This window comes from Crocodylus porosus, unplaced genomic scaffold (genome assembly GCF_001723895.1).
Source record: "Crocodylus porosus isolate Cpor-Errol unplaced genomic scaffold, CroPor_comp1, whole genome shotgun sequence".
Classification (NCBI taxonomy): domain Eukaryota; kingdom Metazoa; phylum Chordata; order Crocodylia; family Crocodylidae; genus Crocodylus; species Crocodylus porosus.
This window is the reverse complement of record NW_017728948.1, coordinates 3,002,943-3,022,705: the sequence shown is the minus strand read 5'-3', so window position 1 is coordinate 3,022,705 and position 19,763 is coordinate 3,002,943. Positions and strand designations below refer to the sequence as shown.

The following is a 19,763-nucleotide window of genomic DNA, read 5'->3' as shown; positions in this document are numbered from 1 at the left end:
ATTAAAGTTCTAGGAGTTCAACAGCCACAATCATCTACCTTTTTACTGAGATCTAACAAAATAATTTTTAATGTTAGATCAAGTCTTTAATTCTTTCTGAGAAGGGAAATGATGCCAAATTCAAACCGGGACACTTTATACCAAAGTATGCGAACAGAGAGAATGCTGTGATAATACAGGACTCTTAATTTTGAAGATGAAGACAAGATCGTAACAAACATCTAGGTCAGGTGATGAACTTCAGAGGTTTTTTCTTTAACCAGGAAGGATGACTTCTTCCTGAAGTGTAAATTCTGCACTTTTCTAGGAGACATTCCTGTTCAGCCAGAAATCAGAGACTCATTTCAGAAATTGCTGAGTAAAATTCTCTCTGACCTGTGTTATGTCGGAGGTCAGACTAAGCAATTAAAGTGGAATCATGATGTTGCTGCTTTGGTAAATGTGAAAAATCCCATATAAAAGACCGTATTATACATTATATAGGCTATGATTTTTTGGTTGGTTGCAAACACATTGCAGATTACCAAGGTATAATCATCAGGATTCCCCTAGTCTGACAGATTCTCATCAGTGAAAGCACTGTTATTCTGCCAGAACAAAATGTGCTTTTAGTTGCAGATGCAGTAGTTCCTTAAAGCTACTTCTTTCTTGCCTCCTATTGCTACTTCAGAAGTAAGAACAGCAGCAGAAGTCAGAGGTGAAAACAACAGGTGTCAAGGAACACTATGATGCCACCACAAGGTTGTTGTGCCAGTTCAGGAAGCACAGAAAAACAAGGCTGGAAGGGACCCCATGAGACCACCTTGTCCAACTCCCTGCTCATCTTTCTCTATAAACCACCCCAAATAGTTGTGTGTAAATATTACCAAATGATTACAATTCCATAACCTTTCTAGGTAATCTGTTCATAATTAGAAAGTTTGTCCCAAAACACAAGCTAAACCTCAAGACTTAAAATTTAAGTCCAGTGTTTTTTCTTTGTCCCAAAGGAACAGGATATCAACTGATCGTCATCTTCTTTACAATAACTTTTTTTTGTACTGAAGACTTAACACCACCCCTTCGGCTTCCCTTCTCCAGACTACATAATCACCAGTCCTACCATTCCTCATGTCACATTTTCTAGACCACTAACCATCTTTTGTTGCTTTGCTCTGGTCTCTTTCCCAGCTGTCCACATCTTTCATTGAAGTATGGTGCCTAATACTAAAAATGATACTCCAGGTAAAGTCTTGCCATGCTGTATAGTGTGTGGAAGACTCACTTCCTGCGATTTGCATGCTAGACTGATGTTAACATGTCCTAGTCTGCTATTAATGATGCAAACAAGAGTTACATAGCTAACTCAGCTTGCAAGCCAGTACAACTCCCAGGTGCTTTCCTGCCTAGCCACTTTTTCTTGCTTCTCTGTTTCACACTGAAACACTCTTGACTACTCTGAGCAGGACTACCCAACTAGGTAGATGCTCACTTGACAATACTGTCATTTGGACTGTATTTCCTTAGGTCAGGGCTTTCCAACACCTTTAGATCATGGCCTGGCAAACCACAGACTAGAAGTGACCACAAACCAGTCCACGGACCAAACTGCAGTCTGGAAGTGACTGGCATACTGCGGAGCAGCAGCCAACCCTTTTTTATACTCAGTATAAAGAAGGGCTGGCTGCCGCTCCACAGTATGCCAGTCACTTCCGGGCTTCCAGTCTGGCAGCAAACCCTCCTGCAGACTGGCAGCCAATCCTTCATGGTCTGGCACCAAGTCACGGCCCAGGGATTGGGAGCCTCTGCTTTAGCTGGTGAGAGCATCATAAGAGACAGTGTGGGGAGGAGGCTTTTCTCACCCAGACTGGCTGACCTGCTCCACCGGGGTTTAAACTAAGCCTGCTGGGGGACCGGGGGAGACTACTGCCACTGCTGGCCTGCTGAGCAACCCTTGCAAAGCCGGCAGGTCAAGGCATTTAAGGGATCCCACCCCTGCCCCAGCCCTGGAACAATCTGTAGGCAAGGCAAGGGCCTCCAAGGGAACACTTGCATGCCTATACACAAATGCCAAGAGCTTGGGGAATAAACAGGATGAACTTGTCCTCCTGATGAATGCAAATAACTATGATGTCACAGGGATAACGCAGACCTGGTGGGACTCCACCCATGACTGGACCATGGGTATAGAGATCTAGAGGATAAAAGGGGCGGAGGTGTAGGTCTCTACATCAAGGAAAGCTACGCGTGCCTACAAGCCGACATTGGCGCCCAGTGGGGGACTAGAGACCCTTTCGGTTAACAGTCGTGGGGAACATGGCACAGGGGATACTATGGTGGGAGTCTACTACAGACCCCCTACCTAGGGTCAAGACCTTGACCAGGAGTTTGCCAGGGAATTACCTGAGGCCATGCGCCCCTGGTACACGATTGTCATGGGAGACTTTAACTTCCCAGACATCTGGTGGGAGGAGCCCTCAGCCAAATCCGAGTGGTTGCAAAACTTTCTCTTGTGCATGGATGACCTCTATCTGACACAGGAAGTCTATGGGCTGACGAGAAGCAATACGCTGCTCGATCTCGTACTGGCAACCGGAACGACCTAATCAGTGACCTAACGATCAAAGAGAAGCTGGGTGACAGTGACCTTGACTTCAGGAAAGCTGACTTCGACAAGCTCAGGAGGATTGTCAGTGCGGCCCTAAAGGGCCACAACCCAAAGGGGAGGGGAGCTCAGGACAAATGGTTGCTCCTCAAGGAAGCGGTCCTGGATATGCAAGCAAAGTCCATCCCGTCTCGGAGGAAAGGCAGCAAAAGGGCACAGCAGCCCCCCGGCCCTCCAGGGAACTAGCAGACCTCCTACATCTTAAAAAGAAGACCTACAAAGGATGGAGGACGGGATCCACCACCAAAAAGGAATCTGGTCCGGACCTGCAGAGAGCAAACCAGGAAAGCCAAGGCTGCAATGAAACTCCAGATAGCTACAAATATCAAGGACAATAAAAAAGTCCTTTTTTAGATATGTGGGGAGCCGAAGGAAAAGCAAGGGCAACACTGGACCCCTGCTGAACCAGATGGGACAACTGACAACCAATGCCTAGGAAAAAGCAATCTTGCTAAATGGGTACTTTGCGTCAGTCTTTCACCAGTCCCATGGGACACCCTTGCCCCACTGTGGGTCAGGGAGGCCCAGGTGAGGGAGACTTCTTGCCCTGCATCGAAGCTAACCTTGTGAAGGAACACCTTGACAGGCTGGACACCTCCAATTCAGCCAGCCCTGACCGTTTACACCCCAAGGTACTCAAAGAGCTGGCAAGCATCATAGCCCAGCCCCCAGCACGGATCTTTGAGAACTCCTGGTGCTCTGGTGAAGTGCCTGAAGACTGGAAGAAGGCCAATGTGGTGCCCATCTTCAAGAAAGGGAGGAAAGTAAATCCGGTAGACTAGAGGCCAATCAGTCTGGCCTCTATCCTGCGGAAGGTCTTGGAAAAGATGATCAAGGAGGCCATCCTTAAACAGGCTGGCTGACAGCAATAACCTGAAGGATACCCAGCATGGCTTTGTTACGGGTAGGTCTTCCCTGACCAGTCTCATTTCCTTCTACAACCAGGTGACCTATCACCTGGACAAGGGGGAAGAGATTGATGTCATGTATCTTGACTTCAAAAAAGCCTTCGATCTGGAATCCCACAATCACCTCTTGGCAAAACTGCCTAACTGCAGCTTTGACCTCACCACGATCCTCTGGCTGGGGAATTGGCTCCACAGTAGAACCCAGAGGGTGGTGGTTGATGGGAGCCAATCGTCTTGGTGTGCAGTCACCAGTGGGATCCCTCAAAGCCCTGTCCTAGGGCCTATACTGTTTAACATCTTCATTAATGATGTAGACATTGGTGTCAGAAGCAGGCTGGCCAAGTTTGCTGACGATACCAAACTCTGGGGTAAAGCATCCACACCTCAGGACAGGATGGTGATTCAGGCAGATCTTGACAGGCTCAGGAAATGGGTGGACAAAAACCTGATGGTGTTCAACACCGCAAAATGCGAGGTTCTCCACCTTTGGATGAAAAACCCACAGCACGCTTATAGGCTCAGCAGCATTACGCTGGCTAGCACTACGGATGAAAGGGACTTGGGGGTCATCATTGACCACAAGATGAACATAAGCCTGCAATGCAATGCTGTGGCTAATAAAACAAGCAAAACACTGGCTTGCATCCTGGGACGTCATTCTCCCATTGTACTCTGCCTTGGTGAGGCCACAGCTGGAGCACTGAGTCCAGTTTTGGGTTCCACAATTCAAAACAGATGTGGAGAAGCTTGAGAGAGTGCAGGGGAGAGCCACACGCAAGATCAGGGTCAGGAAAACAGACCTTATGATGAGAGGCTGAGAGCCATGGGACTCTTCAGCCTAGAAAAGCACAGACTCAGGGGCGATCTGGTGGCCACCTACAAGTTTATCAGGGGTGCTCATCAGGATTTGGGGGAACATCTGTTCACCAGAGTGCCCCAAGGGATTACAAGATCAAATGGTCACAAACTCCGCCACGACTGATTCAGGCTAGACGCAAGGAAGAACTTGTTTACTGCCCAAGCTCCAAAGGTTTGGAATAGACTGCCACCAGAGGCAGTCTATTCCAAACTCTGAATGCCTTCAAGACACATTTGGATGCTTATCTTGCTGGGATCCTATGATCCCTGCTGACTTCCTGCCCATGGGGCAGGGGGCTGGACTCGATGATTCTCTGGGGTCCCTTCCAGCCCAAATGTCTATGAAATCTATGAAAAGCCTTACTGAAGTCAGTGTATTTTATCCATCCCACCCCCACCCTATCCCCAAAGCTCATCATAGTGTCACAAAAAGAAGTCAGACTAGTAAAGAACAAGCTGCTCTTGACAAATCCAAGTTGGCCATTTCTTATGACCATACCACGGGATACTGGGCAAGACACACCAATGGTCTGACCCAGTAAACGGTAATCCTCAGTAAGGGACAATTCTTACGTTATTTTCCTGTGCTTACAACTCTGTTCTTTCATGATATACTTCATTACCTTACCAGGTATTTTATCATTTTACCATCTAGCAGCTTTCTTTAATCTTTATGTCTAGTACAACCTTTGGCTCTAATGCGAGTGACATTCCTCCCTCCACCCCGCCGGTATCACCAAAAAAACAAAATTATTGGCAACTACCTACCAGCACAAAGCTGCTATGAAAAGAAAGTTGCTTCCAATTCTTCCAATAGAATTCAAGAGATCCCTGAATTACACATCTATCCATACTAGTTTGCAGTGTGCCAACCAAGGAATGGGATTCCAACCATTGGCCATGGAGATAATTTTAAGCCCAACAAGCCATATGATCAGTGATTTTTCCTAAGCAGCAATTTTTTACTTCAAGCCTATTACTCCTAGCTACTCTTACATTGCACTAATTTCTTTGCTCTTCAGCTCCTTAAAGAACTTTCTATATTATGTCCCTCTTTTGTCAAAGCTTAGTCCAATTATGCTTCATTTTCAATCTTGTTTCATTAAGTAAACCCCTGCTATCCTAGTCACTCATCACTTCCTTGCAATTCATCAACATCTTGCTAGAAATCAGGAGTAAAATATATTTCAGACAGAAGCATCTCCAAAGGGTTTTTTTTTTCCCCACTGAAGTGCACTTTGCATTATTTCCCCACCCTCAAAATGGAGGGAAAACAGAAAAAAACTGCTGAAATGGGAACATTCTTATCTCTGCTGTAGCTCACTGTGGATTTTTTAGCTAACGACCCTCATGTGACTACATCCGTCCTTGTTACTTTACTAACCTCAACTGTTCTGACACCTAAAAATACAGTTTAGGCCAGTAGGGGCCAACTTATCTTGGCAGGTGCGCCACAAATTAGCTCTGCACTCTCTCTAACTGCCACTGCTATCTTTTTCCTCTGCCTTAACCTGCTGCTCCAACTCCTACTTCCTGCCCACAGAAGCCACCCTTGGTTTAGTCCATGTATTTTTTTTCACGTGTTGTTGCTTACTTGATTAAATAATTAAAGAAATACCTAAAATGCAGAGGATTCCATCAGGTTGAGATTTGCTGCTTTGCATCAGGATGCTCTGAATCTGTCGAAGGCGACTGCAACTGGAAAAAACAAACAAACAAAAAAAATCTTTAGAAACAATAATCAAGAGGATACAAGAATGGAAGACACAAGGATTGGTTTACCTTTTTCTTAAATACATTAACTAGTGGCATGTAATACTAGGAAGCCCCCCTCTTGTCTTTCAGGTACCTACAAAGCTCATGTTTCACACAACAACAAGCCTAGCCTAGTACCCAGGCACTTTCTAGGTTATTTTGTCAATAAGGAAACAGTTTCAAGTTTCCAAAATAATTGGTTATAAGCAGGAATGGTGGGAGGAAAATAAGAGTTACAGGCTATATTTTGATGTGGTCTTTTAGGACTAGCCTAGATCCAATAAAGGATTTATATGCTGTAATGCGCAATTGTTAGGGACCTGTCCTACCACCAAAATTCACATTACCAAATTAGATACCTACACTCCCTATCCAAAGCGTGTGGACAATGAAGTATCACAGCTGGGCAATCCAAAACACTCCATACAAGCAGCAAGTTGTTGTGAGCTCACCACCAGAAAACGTTAAACAGGCATGCCTGATCTTCAGCCCCACTTAAGAGCTTAGACACCAACTCACAGAGGCGTGGAGCTAACTTCATCTGCTTAGGATCCAGACCCTGAGGGCTTTGTGCCTACAATTATTCCTTCAAAGGAAACAGCCTTGTTCAGTTATTAAAAAATTGAGATTAAGGGAGAAATAGGAGAGGTGGCACCCTTCTTATTATATAATAGCCTAAAGGCTAAAAAATGGCATGTGGAAGAGCTGTAGACTCTGAGAATCTCTCCTGCTTGCCAGGAAGAGTATCCAAATGAGGAGACTACCAGGAAGGCCACCTCTTCCATCTGTGCACAAAGTAATGTAAAATTCTTGGGCCCAGAAGGTGCCATCACAAGACGGATTATGACTCTTGGTTAGGGGAGGGGATGGGAGAGAGCTAATGGTTAGGGGAGAAGGGGAAGGGGAGGTCTGAGTTCCAGTCTCTGCTCCAAGAATTATTTCCTTTTCTTTCATGATCCAAAACTGTCTAAAGGAAGATGTGTACACAGCCCGGGAATTAGGAACCCCAAATTAGAGCTCTTCACTCCTATACAACAGCCCTCAACATCAGTCTACAGTCAGGCCTCTCACTCTGGGTCACTTCATTTTGAATTATTTTCTGTACAGTAGCATACCCATCCTAGGACAGCTGAAGGCAGCCCAAATTCAGAATAGTATTTCAACCTAATAGGCACTCTCCTGAAAGATAAGAAACATGGGTTTGAGCCCACTCAGGTTAAGAAGAAAAATTTGCCAGGGACTCCTACTGCCCCAGAAACTGCTATATGCAGCAGGCTACTTAAGTACAATGAGCAACACCTTCTCTTCCTCTTGCTGAAGAAAGTTTCCAAGGCTGTATTCTGAAAAGATCTAGATGGATTTGGAGAGGATGTGGAGGTGTGCTCCGAAAACAGTGTCTTGATCAAGCCATCCAGGGGACCGAGACAGAGGAACACCTGGGTCTTGGATCCTAACCAGACACAGACACAGACACAGACACAGACACAGACACAGACACAGACACAGACACAGACACAGACACAGACACAGACACAGACACAGCTTCCCTATGCAGAAGCGAAGGCACTGGGGGAAGAAGGGGGGAAGGATAATATACTCTCAGAACAAGACACGTTTGGTGGCATCTTTCATTGCTCTAATGTTACAGTTGGGAGCGATGCTAGACAAGCTCCCACTCAGAGGTACAACTCCAGCCGGCAGGTAAACGCCAAGGTCAAAAAAAGCAACGAACCTACAGAGTTTAGGCCACAACCAACCAAAGATTTTTAATTAAAACTTTGGACTGAGGCATCCAAGTCCTTTACTGGACCTAGGCTTAAAATCAACAGAAGAGAGATGGGCAACTGAATTTAGGATTATCAGCCTTTAGGAATATTTAATTACCTGTCCAGCCCCAACTTGCCACAGTTTACATGTTTGATTGATTTAGTCTAATCACAACTTAGTAATAGGCATGATGCTGGCAGGGGGGGAAATCTAGTAGGTTGGCTTATAAAGGCAAATATAAAAGAACTGTAGGTCCAATTAACTAATAATGATTAATATATTTAATATATTCCTCACAGAAAAGCAAGCTTCTCATTTAAGAGAATGTATGCCTTTTCCAACACAAGGAAAAAAAATACGCTTGCAAAATAAATGTCATCGTATCATTTCATCCCATTACTCCTTCACGGGCATTTTTTCCCACGTTACGGAAAAAGAGCCACCCTGCTTGTTATTCTTGGCTGCACCCTACTCCTACATCCAATTTATTCAAATGCACTATATGCAAGCTGCCCCCATTGTTTCACGTCCAACGCTGCTGATGAGAAGGGCAGAAAAAAAAGTACTTTTAAAACCAAATCCTTATTGAGCCTTCTAGTCTGGTTTGCCATACGCCCAAGCTATAAGCACAATTGCAGTGAGAGATTTAGTTGCATCATCCAGTAGGTGCAGCAAATGTAATTCTATCATCATATTGAAGGATTGCATACGTTTGGTTTTAGATTGGCAAACGCTATATTCCTTAATCAAATGTTAGGCAGTTTTACACACACAGACACACAGACAGAGCAAGGCTTCCCTATGCAGAAGTGAAGGCACTGGGGGAAGGGGAGGGGAGGGTAATATACTCTCAGAACAAGACACGTTTGGTGGCATCTTTCATTGCACTAATGTTATAGCTGGGAGTGATGCTAGACAAGCTCCCACACAAAATGCCTTTCCTTAGGTCTAAGGAAGAAACATATATGATGAAGGGCATTGTAAATCTGAAAAGTTGCTAAACCTGTCCCCTGTATAGAGTTGATCTAGTAAAGATATTACCAAATACATCAAGCCGTTCACATATTCCATGGATGACCTCAGCTATATCCTCACTTGAAGAATTATGTAAAACCTTCAAGCTACTCCCACGTCAGGCCAAGCCTCTCTTGGTCAGCTATCTGGTACCATGTAAACCAGAAGACGCTGCTCCACGGTCAGGTTGCCAGTGACTAAATTGGCACCCGCACCTGGGCTAGCCTGGGTGATGAGGGTGCGTGGACACCCAGCAGGACTAAAAACAAGGGGTGGATAGGCTCCCTCCATGCCTGGAAAGGAGATGGGTGCCACCAGGTCACTCTGCCCAAAGAATAACCAACAGTGCAAAGCAACACAACTAACCTCACCGCAGCAGAGGAGGGTTGTTACAGCATCTGAGGTGCCCCAACAGCTGTGGCAGCCTCCAGTCTGATTTCACTTGACTTCAAGTTACTGAATGATGCACCTTCAAGGGTTTATTTTAAATAAACGTTTGCAGCCAGTTTAGGAAACATGTTTGGGAATGTGAAGCACTTAATTATGCAGAAATTAGAAAATAACCATTTTAAGAAGCTGTGGCCAAAAACTTCACCTTGCATGAACTTTCAAAGGAAAAAGTCACTTCTCAATTGGTCTTCTTTTGTTTGCATTATAGCTGCAGGCTCCAGACAACCAGCCCGCCTTAAAAAAAAAAAAATAATTAACCCTGACCTACCCTATTTTTCTACTTCTCATTCACAGGAACAAAACTGAAGTTAATCACATTCTTAAAGAGTAAGACATCCTAACCAGCACTGTTTGGATAAAGACATGAATTACACATATCATAAGTTTCTAACCATGTCTGAATTGTACTTGCAACACTAGAGCATCTTCAACAGTCAAACCAGTACAATCTGAGGAAAAGTATTTTTGAGCCTGTCTACATTAAAATGTTATCATCTTTAATACCATCAATAAAGCTGTGTTAGTGATGATTTAGTCTGTTGTATAGTACAAAGCTACAGCATCAACACCATGAGCAGAGACTTTACAAAGTTTTCCAACAGTGCCACCCTATCATAAAAAGGATTCAAAGAATCTGCCTGGCAGTCGCACAATTCCCCAAAGAGAGTTGAAGACAAAACAAATGCCTCCACAGAAATGTGTTTACCAGCTCTGGTATCAAAGGACACCCAATACTGAAAAACAGAAAAAGGACCCCGCTGCTTTTCCTCCTAATGCAAGGCAAAAGGCAACATCTGGTCCAGACCCATCCAGCACATCCCTAGGCAGTGTCTGACCAGCAGACCCAGGTAACGAGAGGTGCCAGAGTTACTCCTTTCACTGTCCAACATCACAGTTGTAGTCTGCAGTTGCTGCAAGCCAGTGGATGGGAGCAAATCAACATGGCACAACGTGACCAGTGGAGTCCCTTAGGGCTCAGTACTCAGGCCAGTACTCTTCAACAACTTAATTAATGACCTGGGTTCTGGTGCCAGATGCGGACTGGCTAAACTATGGGTGAAGGCGGTCATACTGGAGGACAGGCTGGGGATAGAGGCTGACCTGGACATGCTTACAAGGTGGGCAGACCAAAACTTGATGGCATTTAACACAGAGAAGTGCAGGGTGGACTCCACTGTGGGAGGAAAAACCAACATCATACTTACAGGCTTGGCAGTGCTACACTCGCTTGCACCACGACTGAAAGAGACTTGTGTGACAGCTGAAAATTATGCCTGTGTGATAAAGGTGCTTGCTGAAGGCTCTATGAAGATTAGAGCAAGTGTTTTTCTGTCACTTGTTCAGATATTAAGCTATATGTTGTTGTTAAAGTCTAAGATGTAGTAAGGCCTTGCATAAAGTAAGGCCTAGTAAATTTAGCAAAGCCTTATAGAAGTAATGGTAGGCCCTGTGGCATAGTTAAAATTAACCTTATCAGAAGAATGCAAGGCTTGTACTGCTGTTGGTCAGTTTAAGGACAGTTGAAGCTGGACTCAATCTCGCGAGGTCCCTTCCAGCCCCCAATGTTTATGAATCTATGAAATCAGTTCCATAAAGGGAGGCCACCTATCAAATCCAGCTGTCCAGCAAATCTGTGGTACAGACAATTTGATTCACATAGGCATGTTCCACCAGGATCCTATTGAGAAGTCAAAGGTAGCTAGCTGTGTCAGTCTAAAGTTAGGCAGAAGGCAGGGCAGGGGAGCAACTCAGAATAAATTGTTCAGAGAGGCATAAGCTTTTGCAGGCTACAGTCTCTCCCTTCAGATGCTATGGACGTACTAGGCTGTAGTCTACAAAAGCCCATGCCTCTCTGAAGTTAGTTCAGGGGTGTCCGACTGGGATCCTGCAGGTCACATCCAGCCCCTGAGGGGTTAACGTAGGGTCCCTGAACTCACATCCTTGGTGTGGCTCCCATGCTCTCCAGCTGCTACACAGGTCTGCAGGCTCCTCACCCTCTACTCCAGCTTCCTCCTCCTACCCTGGCATGGTGTTCCCTCTCCTCCCACAGAAGTTGGGCAGCCCTGGAGAGAGTCCATCAGACTGCCCATACATGGGCTCATTGGTGTTGTAATTAGAACTTGTCAGAGCAAGCTTGATAAATCAAGTCTGCTCCATGTTTGAATTAGACAGCTGCAGTGTTGCGTGCATTAAATCCCCATGCATTTTTAAATGGCCATGGGGTACCTTAACTAAACCTCATTGAAAAAGGTTTAGATAAAGTATCCTGTGGCCATTTTTAAACACGCTGGGGCTCAATACATGTGACATTGTGGCATTTTAATTAGAGCAGCTGCCTGGAAACTGTTCTAGTTAAAAGCTACCCTCCACCCCCATCTCCAAGCATATGTACAGGCAGCCTAAGGTGCCAACCTAATCTCTCCCCTACTATTAAAATCTGTCAGACTTCTACTGAAAGGTATGAAGCCCAAATGAAGCTTTTCTTGGGTGCAAAGTGACAGATGGTGAAGAGATCATGGACAGACATATTCTGAGAGATGCTGGCAAGCATCACAACTGGAAAGTTTGTTCTACTTCGATACTCGCCTTGAGAGACTGTTACAGAAACCAATTTATAAACATTAGTTTCTGCTGGCTGGACAAAATATGTCTTTTAAAATAGCTTGTACCAGGAAAGTTGAAAAGCATACAGTATTCTTCTCTCTCTCACACATACCGCACACTAAACAAAAGCAGTAGATTGTTCCTGAAGCAACAGAGTGACCCCAGCCTCTCGAGTTTCCTTGGGCAATTAAATCAGTCACTGATTACCGAGACAAGCTGGCTGTGTCTACCTGCCAAGTCCACAAAAGTCAAATGGCAGAATCGGCTTTCTGGAGGCTGAAAGGGTAGTGTAGATGTTACTTGAAACACAGTAAGTTGAGGTTACTACTACAGTTTGAACTCTGACCTAGACCTATGAACAGGCAAAGTTTACAAGCGATAGCATCCTTTAACAAGCCAGCATTATTGTTGTGCCTAAATCAGCGATGCTGCGGGCAGAAAGCGAGTTCTCTTTCTCTCTCTCTCCAGGTTAACTTACATTTAGAAGTCCTGGTATGGGTTGACTTCAGCCCACCCAAAACCAGAGGTCTTTCCCATCAGGTTGAGGGAAGGGATGGAAAAGGAGGTGGCACAGAACCAGAATCCAAACAATTGCTTAAAACAGAGGTATCAAACTCCTGGCAGGGGGGCTGGTCCACACGCCAGATCCAGTGCATGCCCTGGAATGGCTGAAGCGGACAGTGCCTGAGACACGGTCCCACTCTGGCACCATGCCACATGCAGTGGCCATACCAGTACCATGCCACTAGACTCGGCACAGAACTGACACATGCTGGACAACCCATCTTGGCTATTGGACCATGTTGTTGCATTTGTTATTCGAAGACAGAGCACAAGGGGATCCTACTTGCTGAAGCTGGGGGGAGAATTTGAACGCATTTGTACAGATTTGAAAGCACAAACCACCATCCAAACATACATATCAAACAATCACCTATAAGAGCAACTACATACATTGCTTCCTGAATGTGCACTTTTTCCGCAGAAAGCAAAACTTGGTGGGTTTTTTTTTTAATTTGTCTGAAACAGAAAAGCTATACCTGAAGAGTTGCTGAATGTGAAACATATGTGTAAGGAGAGAAGAGGAGAAAGCTGCGTCTGTGGAAGGACAATGACTATTAGAAGAACTGAGAAACCAATGTGAATCGTGTCAAAAAAAAACTCACCACTCAGACAAAACTGCTGGTTGATTAGATTATTCCCAGTTGCAGGTCCTTGTTTCCTAATGCAGCTATAAAACTGCCTAGCATATATTGGACTATTAAAGCCTAGGTTTCAAGTTCCAGTCTAGTTTTCCTCTACATTAAGTATTCAAGGAACCTTTCGTTCTGTATCTCCAGCCTCTGGGTCCTGAGGCAGGGAGCTGTCTTTTTCCTCCATCTTGTGCAGAGAGCAGAAGGTTTCCAGGTCCCTTCCTGTTCCCCCTTCAAAAGTCACCAAAGGATGCAAGAGAGAAGATGGTAACTTTTATGTACTCCTGAGGGATTATATCAAAGATGCTCAGATATGACAAGATATAAGCAGAGAAACTTGTCTCCAATTCTTTTTAAAAACACAATGAAAACATTTTCACTTTCAAAAGAATGTTTTGTAGTATTCATGTGAATGATATGTATTATTGGGATGCCCTGTCAATTCTAAACAAGAGTCTAGGAGCTAGTTTTCAACACGGCATGCTACCTTTTCTGACTCCTAATATTTGGAATCATATTATAAATTGTTACTAAGATCTGGCAGACCCTTGTTATGAACCCTCCTTCCACCATCAACTGCTACTCACCGGATCATGACTGGCATTCATCATCAAGCCCAAGGCTGTCTAGACAGCATATATATTCATTACTTAAACATTATATTTCATTTGGCCAAAAGAAGCAGAATTTATACAAAAAATACCTGATTATTTGTAATATGACAAAACTGAAGACACCTGCAGATCAGCCTACATCATTCTGTTTGTCCAAAGAGAGACAGCTTTTTCTGAGCAGCTTTCCAACAGGAATAGTGGGGACACGGGGGTTTAAAGAAAGAAAGAGCTGGCACTTGACCGGTTTGTGAAAGGGGACTGTATTATGTCCTCTGTCAGAGCAGGGGACTGAACTTGATGGCTCCGAAAGACTCTTCCAATTCAATGTTCGCTGCACCACTGTTTATTCTTGCCTGCACCACTGAACGGTTATATACAGCTCAACAGAATAAACTGCTCAACTGTTAATTATTTGTTCTACTAAATTCAAACAAGGACTTATCTACAGAGACATTTACTAGCATAATCATATTCCTGTTTTATCAGTGTACCAGTGTAACTTCTTGGGTGCAGATCTTTCTGGAATGAAAGTGCCTTTTTGTTCAGTTTATTAGGAAGGTTTAGTTTGTTTCTCTATAGACAAGTCCTATATGAACAAACAGGGATTTTTTTAATGTTCTCTCCAGTGGCAGAAGCAGCACTACCCTTTCAGTTTCCACAAGAGGCAGGAATGTTATTATGGAATCAGCCAACAGATCATCTTTGCAAAGATTAATAAACCAAACCCCACCACCTTCAATGTCAGAGGATCCTCAACACAGGTCCTCTATTTGTCAGCCTCGTGGGGAAGCCCAGTTCCCTATCTTCGGTATCAAAAGGCACTCATCCGATTTCTTACTGGCTTTGCTATCACAATAGACTGATGGTTAGGAATCTGAGTACTGAGAAAGGCTAGCAAGATGTTGTGTGCACCAGAAATAGGTACAATTTATAACTAACTGATTTTTACTGCCCTGGAGCTATAATTATTGTGGTGTATTTGGTCTTCTCCCAGCACTGCATTTCTCTAGATGCAAGTTTCTCTCTCTGGGACTAATCAGCAATAATGAGAACCTGACCAGAGTTTGCATCCTCTTGCAGAGCAGAGGCCCTGAACCTGGCCTCTGCTCAAGGGAATGACTGACCCTTCGCAAGGTTAGCTCGAGCATTCAGTGATCCAACAGGCCTAAGTCGCTGCTCTGTGCAGATGTCAGGCTACAATTACTCACACGCTATTTCCTGTTTATACAAGCAGTATTGGCCTATGGGAAGTACAACACAAAGACTTTACAGGAGTGCAGAGGCAGAGCTGAATAATGTTTAGGTCACTTCATCACAGGATTGCCAGCTACAGGGAGAAGATGCTGAATGCCCAACCATAGAAACCACAGTATATAAGTCACACTTTTAATTCACAAAAGGGAAAAATGAATGTGGGACACAGTGATTCTGCTCACACCCAACTGGGAGCAACCCTTGAGAAAGAGTCATCAATTCATCTCTTGCTCTCAAGAGTCTAATACATTTGTTGTGTATAGTCTTCAATTTAATGGAAACTTGTAGCTAACTCAGAGCTTGGTTAGTTTTCCTTAGCTGGAGTATAAATGGGGAATTAATAAAAAGTCAGCCTAACAGACAATGTCCAATTCATTTCTGCTGACATTTAAAGCCATAGACAAGAGCAAGGCTGTTTTAAAACTGGGTCCAAATAACCCCATTTAAACATAATTTAGCTCTGACAGATGCAGAGTGGGGAAAACCACCAGAAACAGTTCAAACTATGTTTAGAACAAGTTCAACATCACCTTCAACGGCCAGTTTAAGACTGTTCCTAGAATCTTATAAAAAGGGGATAAATGAGGAAGGCATCAGGGACAAGTAATCTTTTTGTTCTTTAGGTTTATAATAACACTTATTTACTCTTCCAAAAACTCAATGTTTCTTTGAACGGTCTGTCACTTGCTTACTGCTGCTGTAACTGGAGCTATTAATAAATTCAGTTCCTCATATTCTGACACATTCACGCTCAGTTCACAAGCTGCATGTGCAAGGATTTTAATGTCTGTTGAATCCAGGTCTACGCACTAAATGACTTACCTCAAGGCCACACATGCACAGTTGTTAGCATGGCAGGATACTGAACCTAACTCTTATCTAGAGTCCTGTGGTCCAGTTTTGCCCCTCCCCTCCCTCACTACAGAAAGGATGTGGGCAAACTGGAGAGAGTCTGGCAAAGGGCAACAAAAATGGCTGGGGGACTGGAGACATGACTTGTGAGGAGAGGCTGAGAGAACTGGGCTGATTTAGTCTGCAGAAGAGAAGACCCAGGGTTTTGAACAGCAACTTTCAACTCCCTGCAGGGTGGCTCCAAAGAGGATGGAGTTAGACCAGGGCAGGAAAAGTCTGGACCATGGGCCAGATTGAGCCTGCAGTGGACTCCATTTCCCAGCTGCCTCTGCCTGCATCGCTCAGGCCAATTTCCATGGAGACCCCAGCAGCAGTGGCACTGTGACAGCAGGCGACCAAGGTTTCCACGGAGACGGGCCCCAGCAGTACTGGCAGGGCAGGAAGCAGCTCCGGGGCTGGGGTCCTGCAGCACTGACAGCAATGTCTGGAGCCAGGGCAGAGTAGAGACAGCCATGGCGGTCTGAAGTCAGGGTAGGGATGCATCTTATTGGCTAACAAAAATGGAGAGACACAAGCTTTCACAAGCAAGAGATGATTTTCCAATTCAGTTAGTCTATAAAATGCATCTCTACCCTGCCCTGCCTTCTTTAAGCTTTCACTCATAATTGGCTAGGTGTGCACACAAGTGTTGTATTGCTTTAGCTACATCAATACAGTTACAGTAGCACAGCTACTTACAGTTATGCTAGTATAGATAGGTTTACACCAATGCCAGTACAGATGGGTTTACACCAATGCAGGTTATTCACCAAAAGCATGGAAATCACCAGTATAACACATATTCACACCAGCAAAACTTCATCCTAACTCTGGGTTCTACTGAAGTAATTATTTCACTTGTATCAAATTCCTGGAAGAGTCGGACCAATATAAGTCTACACGCAGAACAGACTTCAGTTTTCAGAAGAAGAAAAAATGCAGTTAAGCCACCAATCTGAACTAATCCAGAAACGAAAGGACAAACATTTAATTAGTTAATCTAATCATGTCTCTTGTTCATAGGATAGAAGTTTCAGAGAGTCTGGTGAGACAACCCCATTATGAAACTCTTCAAAGAAACCCACCTTCCTTTTGATCTGTAGTTAAAATGGGGCCTATATAACAGAAAGTCGTGTATGTGTCAAAATGGGATCAGAGCACGTGGTAATCCAAGTATATCACTGCACAGTGTAATTCTTCAATAAGGACATACTGCCATCTGAAAGACAGCATTATAACCCCAGCCCTAAAGAACACCCTCCAAACCATCTCTCTCCATCTTACACAAATCAACAGAATGACTGACATGTAGCTAAACATTTAAACACACCATGAGGAAATGTAAAATGTATAGGGTATGCCTGGGTATGCATTACAAATGGCATTGTGAATGCTGATTTTCATTTAATGCCTGGTCAAGGTCCCCCCCATACAAGAGACCTATCTGAGTTACTTGAAAAGTTCTGTGCTTTAATGGAGCCTCTAACCCTTGGTTCAAGTACAGGCAACCCCGCTTAATGCTGTTTTGCTAAGCGCTATTTCGCTATAACGCTCATTTTAAATTGATACTCGATTCCACTTAGCGCTCAGTGAGTTTCATTATAATGCTCACAGTCACCATCTTGGGTCATTAAAAACACTTGAGGTCACCATCTTGGGTCATCAAAAACATTCGGTTTTGCTTAATGCTAGTTTCACTTAATGCTCGATTTTTTCAGGAACCAATTAAGAGCGCTAAGCGACAATTGCCTGTACTCCACTTTTGAAGATAAGTTTATGTTATGGTCAGTGAGACAAAGTGACAGAGTTTAGTAAAGATCAAAATGAAAATACTGTATTAAGGAGTCACTTCGTATTTTCTTTCAAACCCCTCCCCAAAAAGTGACCCTGTATTATATTACAAACCAAAAGTGGGCACCTAGTTATACCTTTTCCCGGAAGAGAAATTTAACTTGGATTGTTAAGATTCTTAAACCAATCATTTTTTTAATATATTTTTTTTGCTTGCAAATACATTTTTTTTTTTTTAACTGAAACTACTTAAAGTCTTTTCTGAAAGAGCCACATTAGGGGAAAAAACAATATAGTGAGGTTTTTGTTAAAAACCTTTCTTAGCTGCTAAGGATTCGGTAACTTTGAATTCAAGGAACTAAGACCCTGTGCCCCCTTTTGTTGATAAAAGTGCCCATTTGTTTTGATGGGGTTTTGTTTTGTTTGCTTCCCTCCCCCACTTCGGGAATGTCAAATCTCCAAAGAGCAGCCCTCAGATCCTGCAGTACATGGAAGATCCAGAATAGTTATCTCTGGATGTTTCTCCATTTTATACAGTCTAAGTAGTCTCTCTCTCTCTTTGTTTCGGGGGTGCTGGTTGTAGCCATGTAGACAGACCAGGTTCTTTGGGTAAACGTGATCTCTTTTATTTTATTATAAATTTTATTTATTGCAAGCCCAAAAGCTGGCAAAGAACATTTTTTCCCCAACTACTTAGTTGGTCTAATAAAAGATTAGACATTTACCCACAGAACTGTCTCTCTCTCTTCTTGGCAGCTGTGGGTGAGTGGGAGGGAAGAAAGGAAGGGAGCTGCTGCCCTTCTAAAAAGAAAAAAAGAAAGTGATATGCATTAACCACCATGGCAAATATCTGCAGTCTAAAAACATTAAGTGCAAACAGAAACCTCCCCCCACCAGCTGTGCAGAGGATGCATGTAATAAGATGACCAAACAGAAAAAAATGAGCCGCTAACATCTGGTACATTAGTGGGAAGCAATACAGATGCAGGCTGGATCTGCTCAGAGCGCGCTGGGCATGCAGATGTTTCTAAAGGTGCCAAATTCTCCAGGCAGCCCTGTAACAGGATCTGAGCTGCCAAGGTCACTAGCTTTCACAAGCAGGGAGGTTTTAATGGAAACCATTTTCTCCCTTAGCAAACAAAGCGAAAAAAATAAAACTGCCCGGCACAAAAAAAAAAAAAGAAAAGCAAAAGAAGAAAAAGAAATACCCCTCCTCCCCCCTCAAAAACCCCCAGCACTGCATTATTTCAAGATGACACACGCTTATGAACCCACGCAGGGCAAGGCTGCTCCAGGGAGAAAAACCAGGGCAATGGCCAAGATGACGGGATCGGCCGTTTCCTGGCGAGGATCCCCTTCCTCCTCCCCCTGCTCATGTGACCCGTTCAATTTCAAACGGCAGGAGCAGGAACTGAACCTTACCCTCCAACACCTTCAAACCCCGCAAAGGCACAGAAACCTCCCCACCCCGCCACCCCAGACACAATCACACGTGGAGACACACATGGCCTCCTCCTGGACAACTGCAATCACACACACGTCCCTGTCCTTGAGAGGCTGCATCACACCACCCCCTGCCCCAAAGAGCCAGTCACACGCACACACACCCCCGGCACAATTGCTCACGTGCGCGCACACGCACACAGCTCAAGAACTACAAGTCACACGCGTCCCCTTGTCCTTAATACCACACACCCCCTCCCCAAAAACCACAATCACGCACGTGCACTCACACCCCCCCGCCCCAACCACAGTCTCACACACACACGCATACATACACATGATCACACCCTCCCCCACAACCAGTTACACCCCCCCCCCACTCCTCCAGGGGCACAATCACACACACACCCCTTACCTTCCCAGACACGCCCCCCAGCAGCACAATCACACACGTGCCCTGCCCTTCACAGACACCACACACACAAAGACACCCCTCGTCAGGTGCCACAACTGCACACACACACACTGCCCCCTCCCCCGGGGCTTTAAGCCGCGGTACCTCACGACAGGGTCGGGC

General features: G+C 44.5%; 1 protein-coding gene across 1 annotated transcript in view; it reads right to left on the bottom strand.

The window, feature by feature from the left end:
* The window catches only part of CUNH20orf194 (chromosome unknown C20orf194 homolog), a gene marked incomplete at its 5' end in the record, with an annotated part of 123,010 nt that extends 103,248 nt beyond the window's left edge, over positions 1-19,762 (bottom strand). Inside the window, 2 exons of the mRNA XM_019552559.1 lie at positions 6,029-6,108; positions 19,746-19,762. Coding sequence (XP_019408104.1) covers positions 6,029-6,108; positions 19,746-19,762 — 97 coding nt within the window. The remainder of the gene's footprint in view (positions 1-6,028; positions 6,109-19,745) is intronic.
* Position 19,763: the final 1 nt, after the last annotated feature.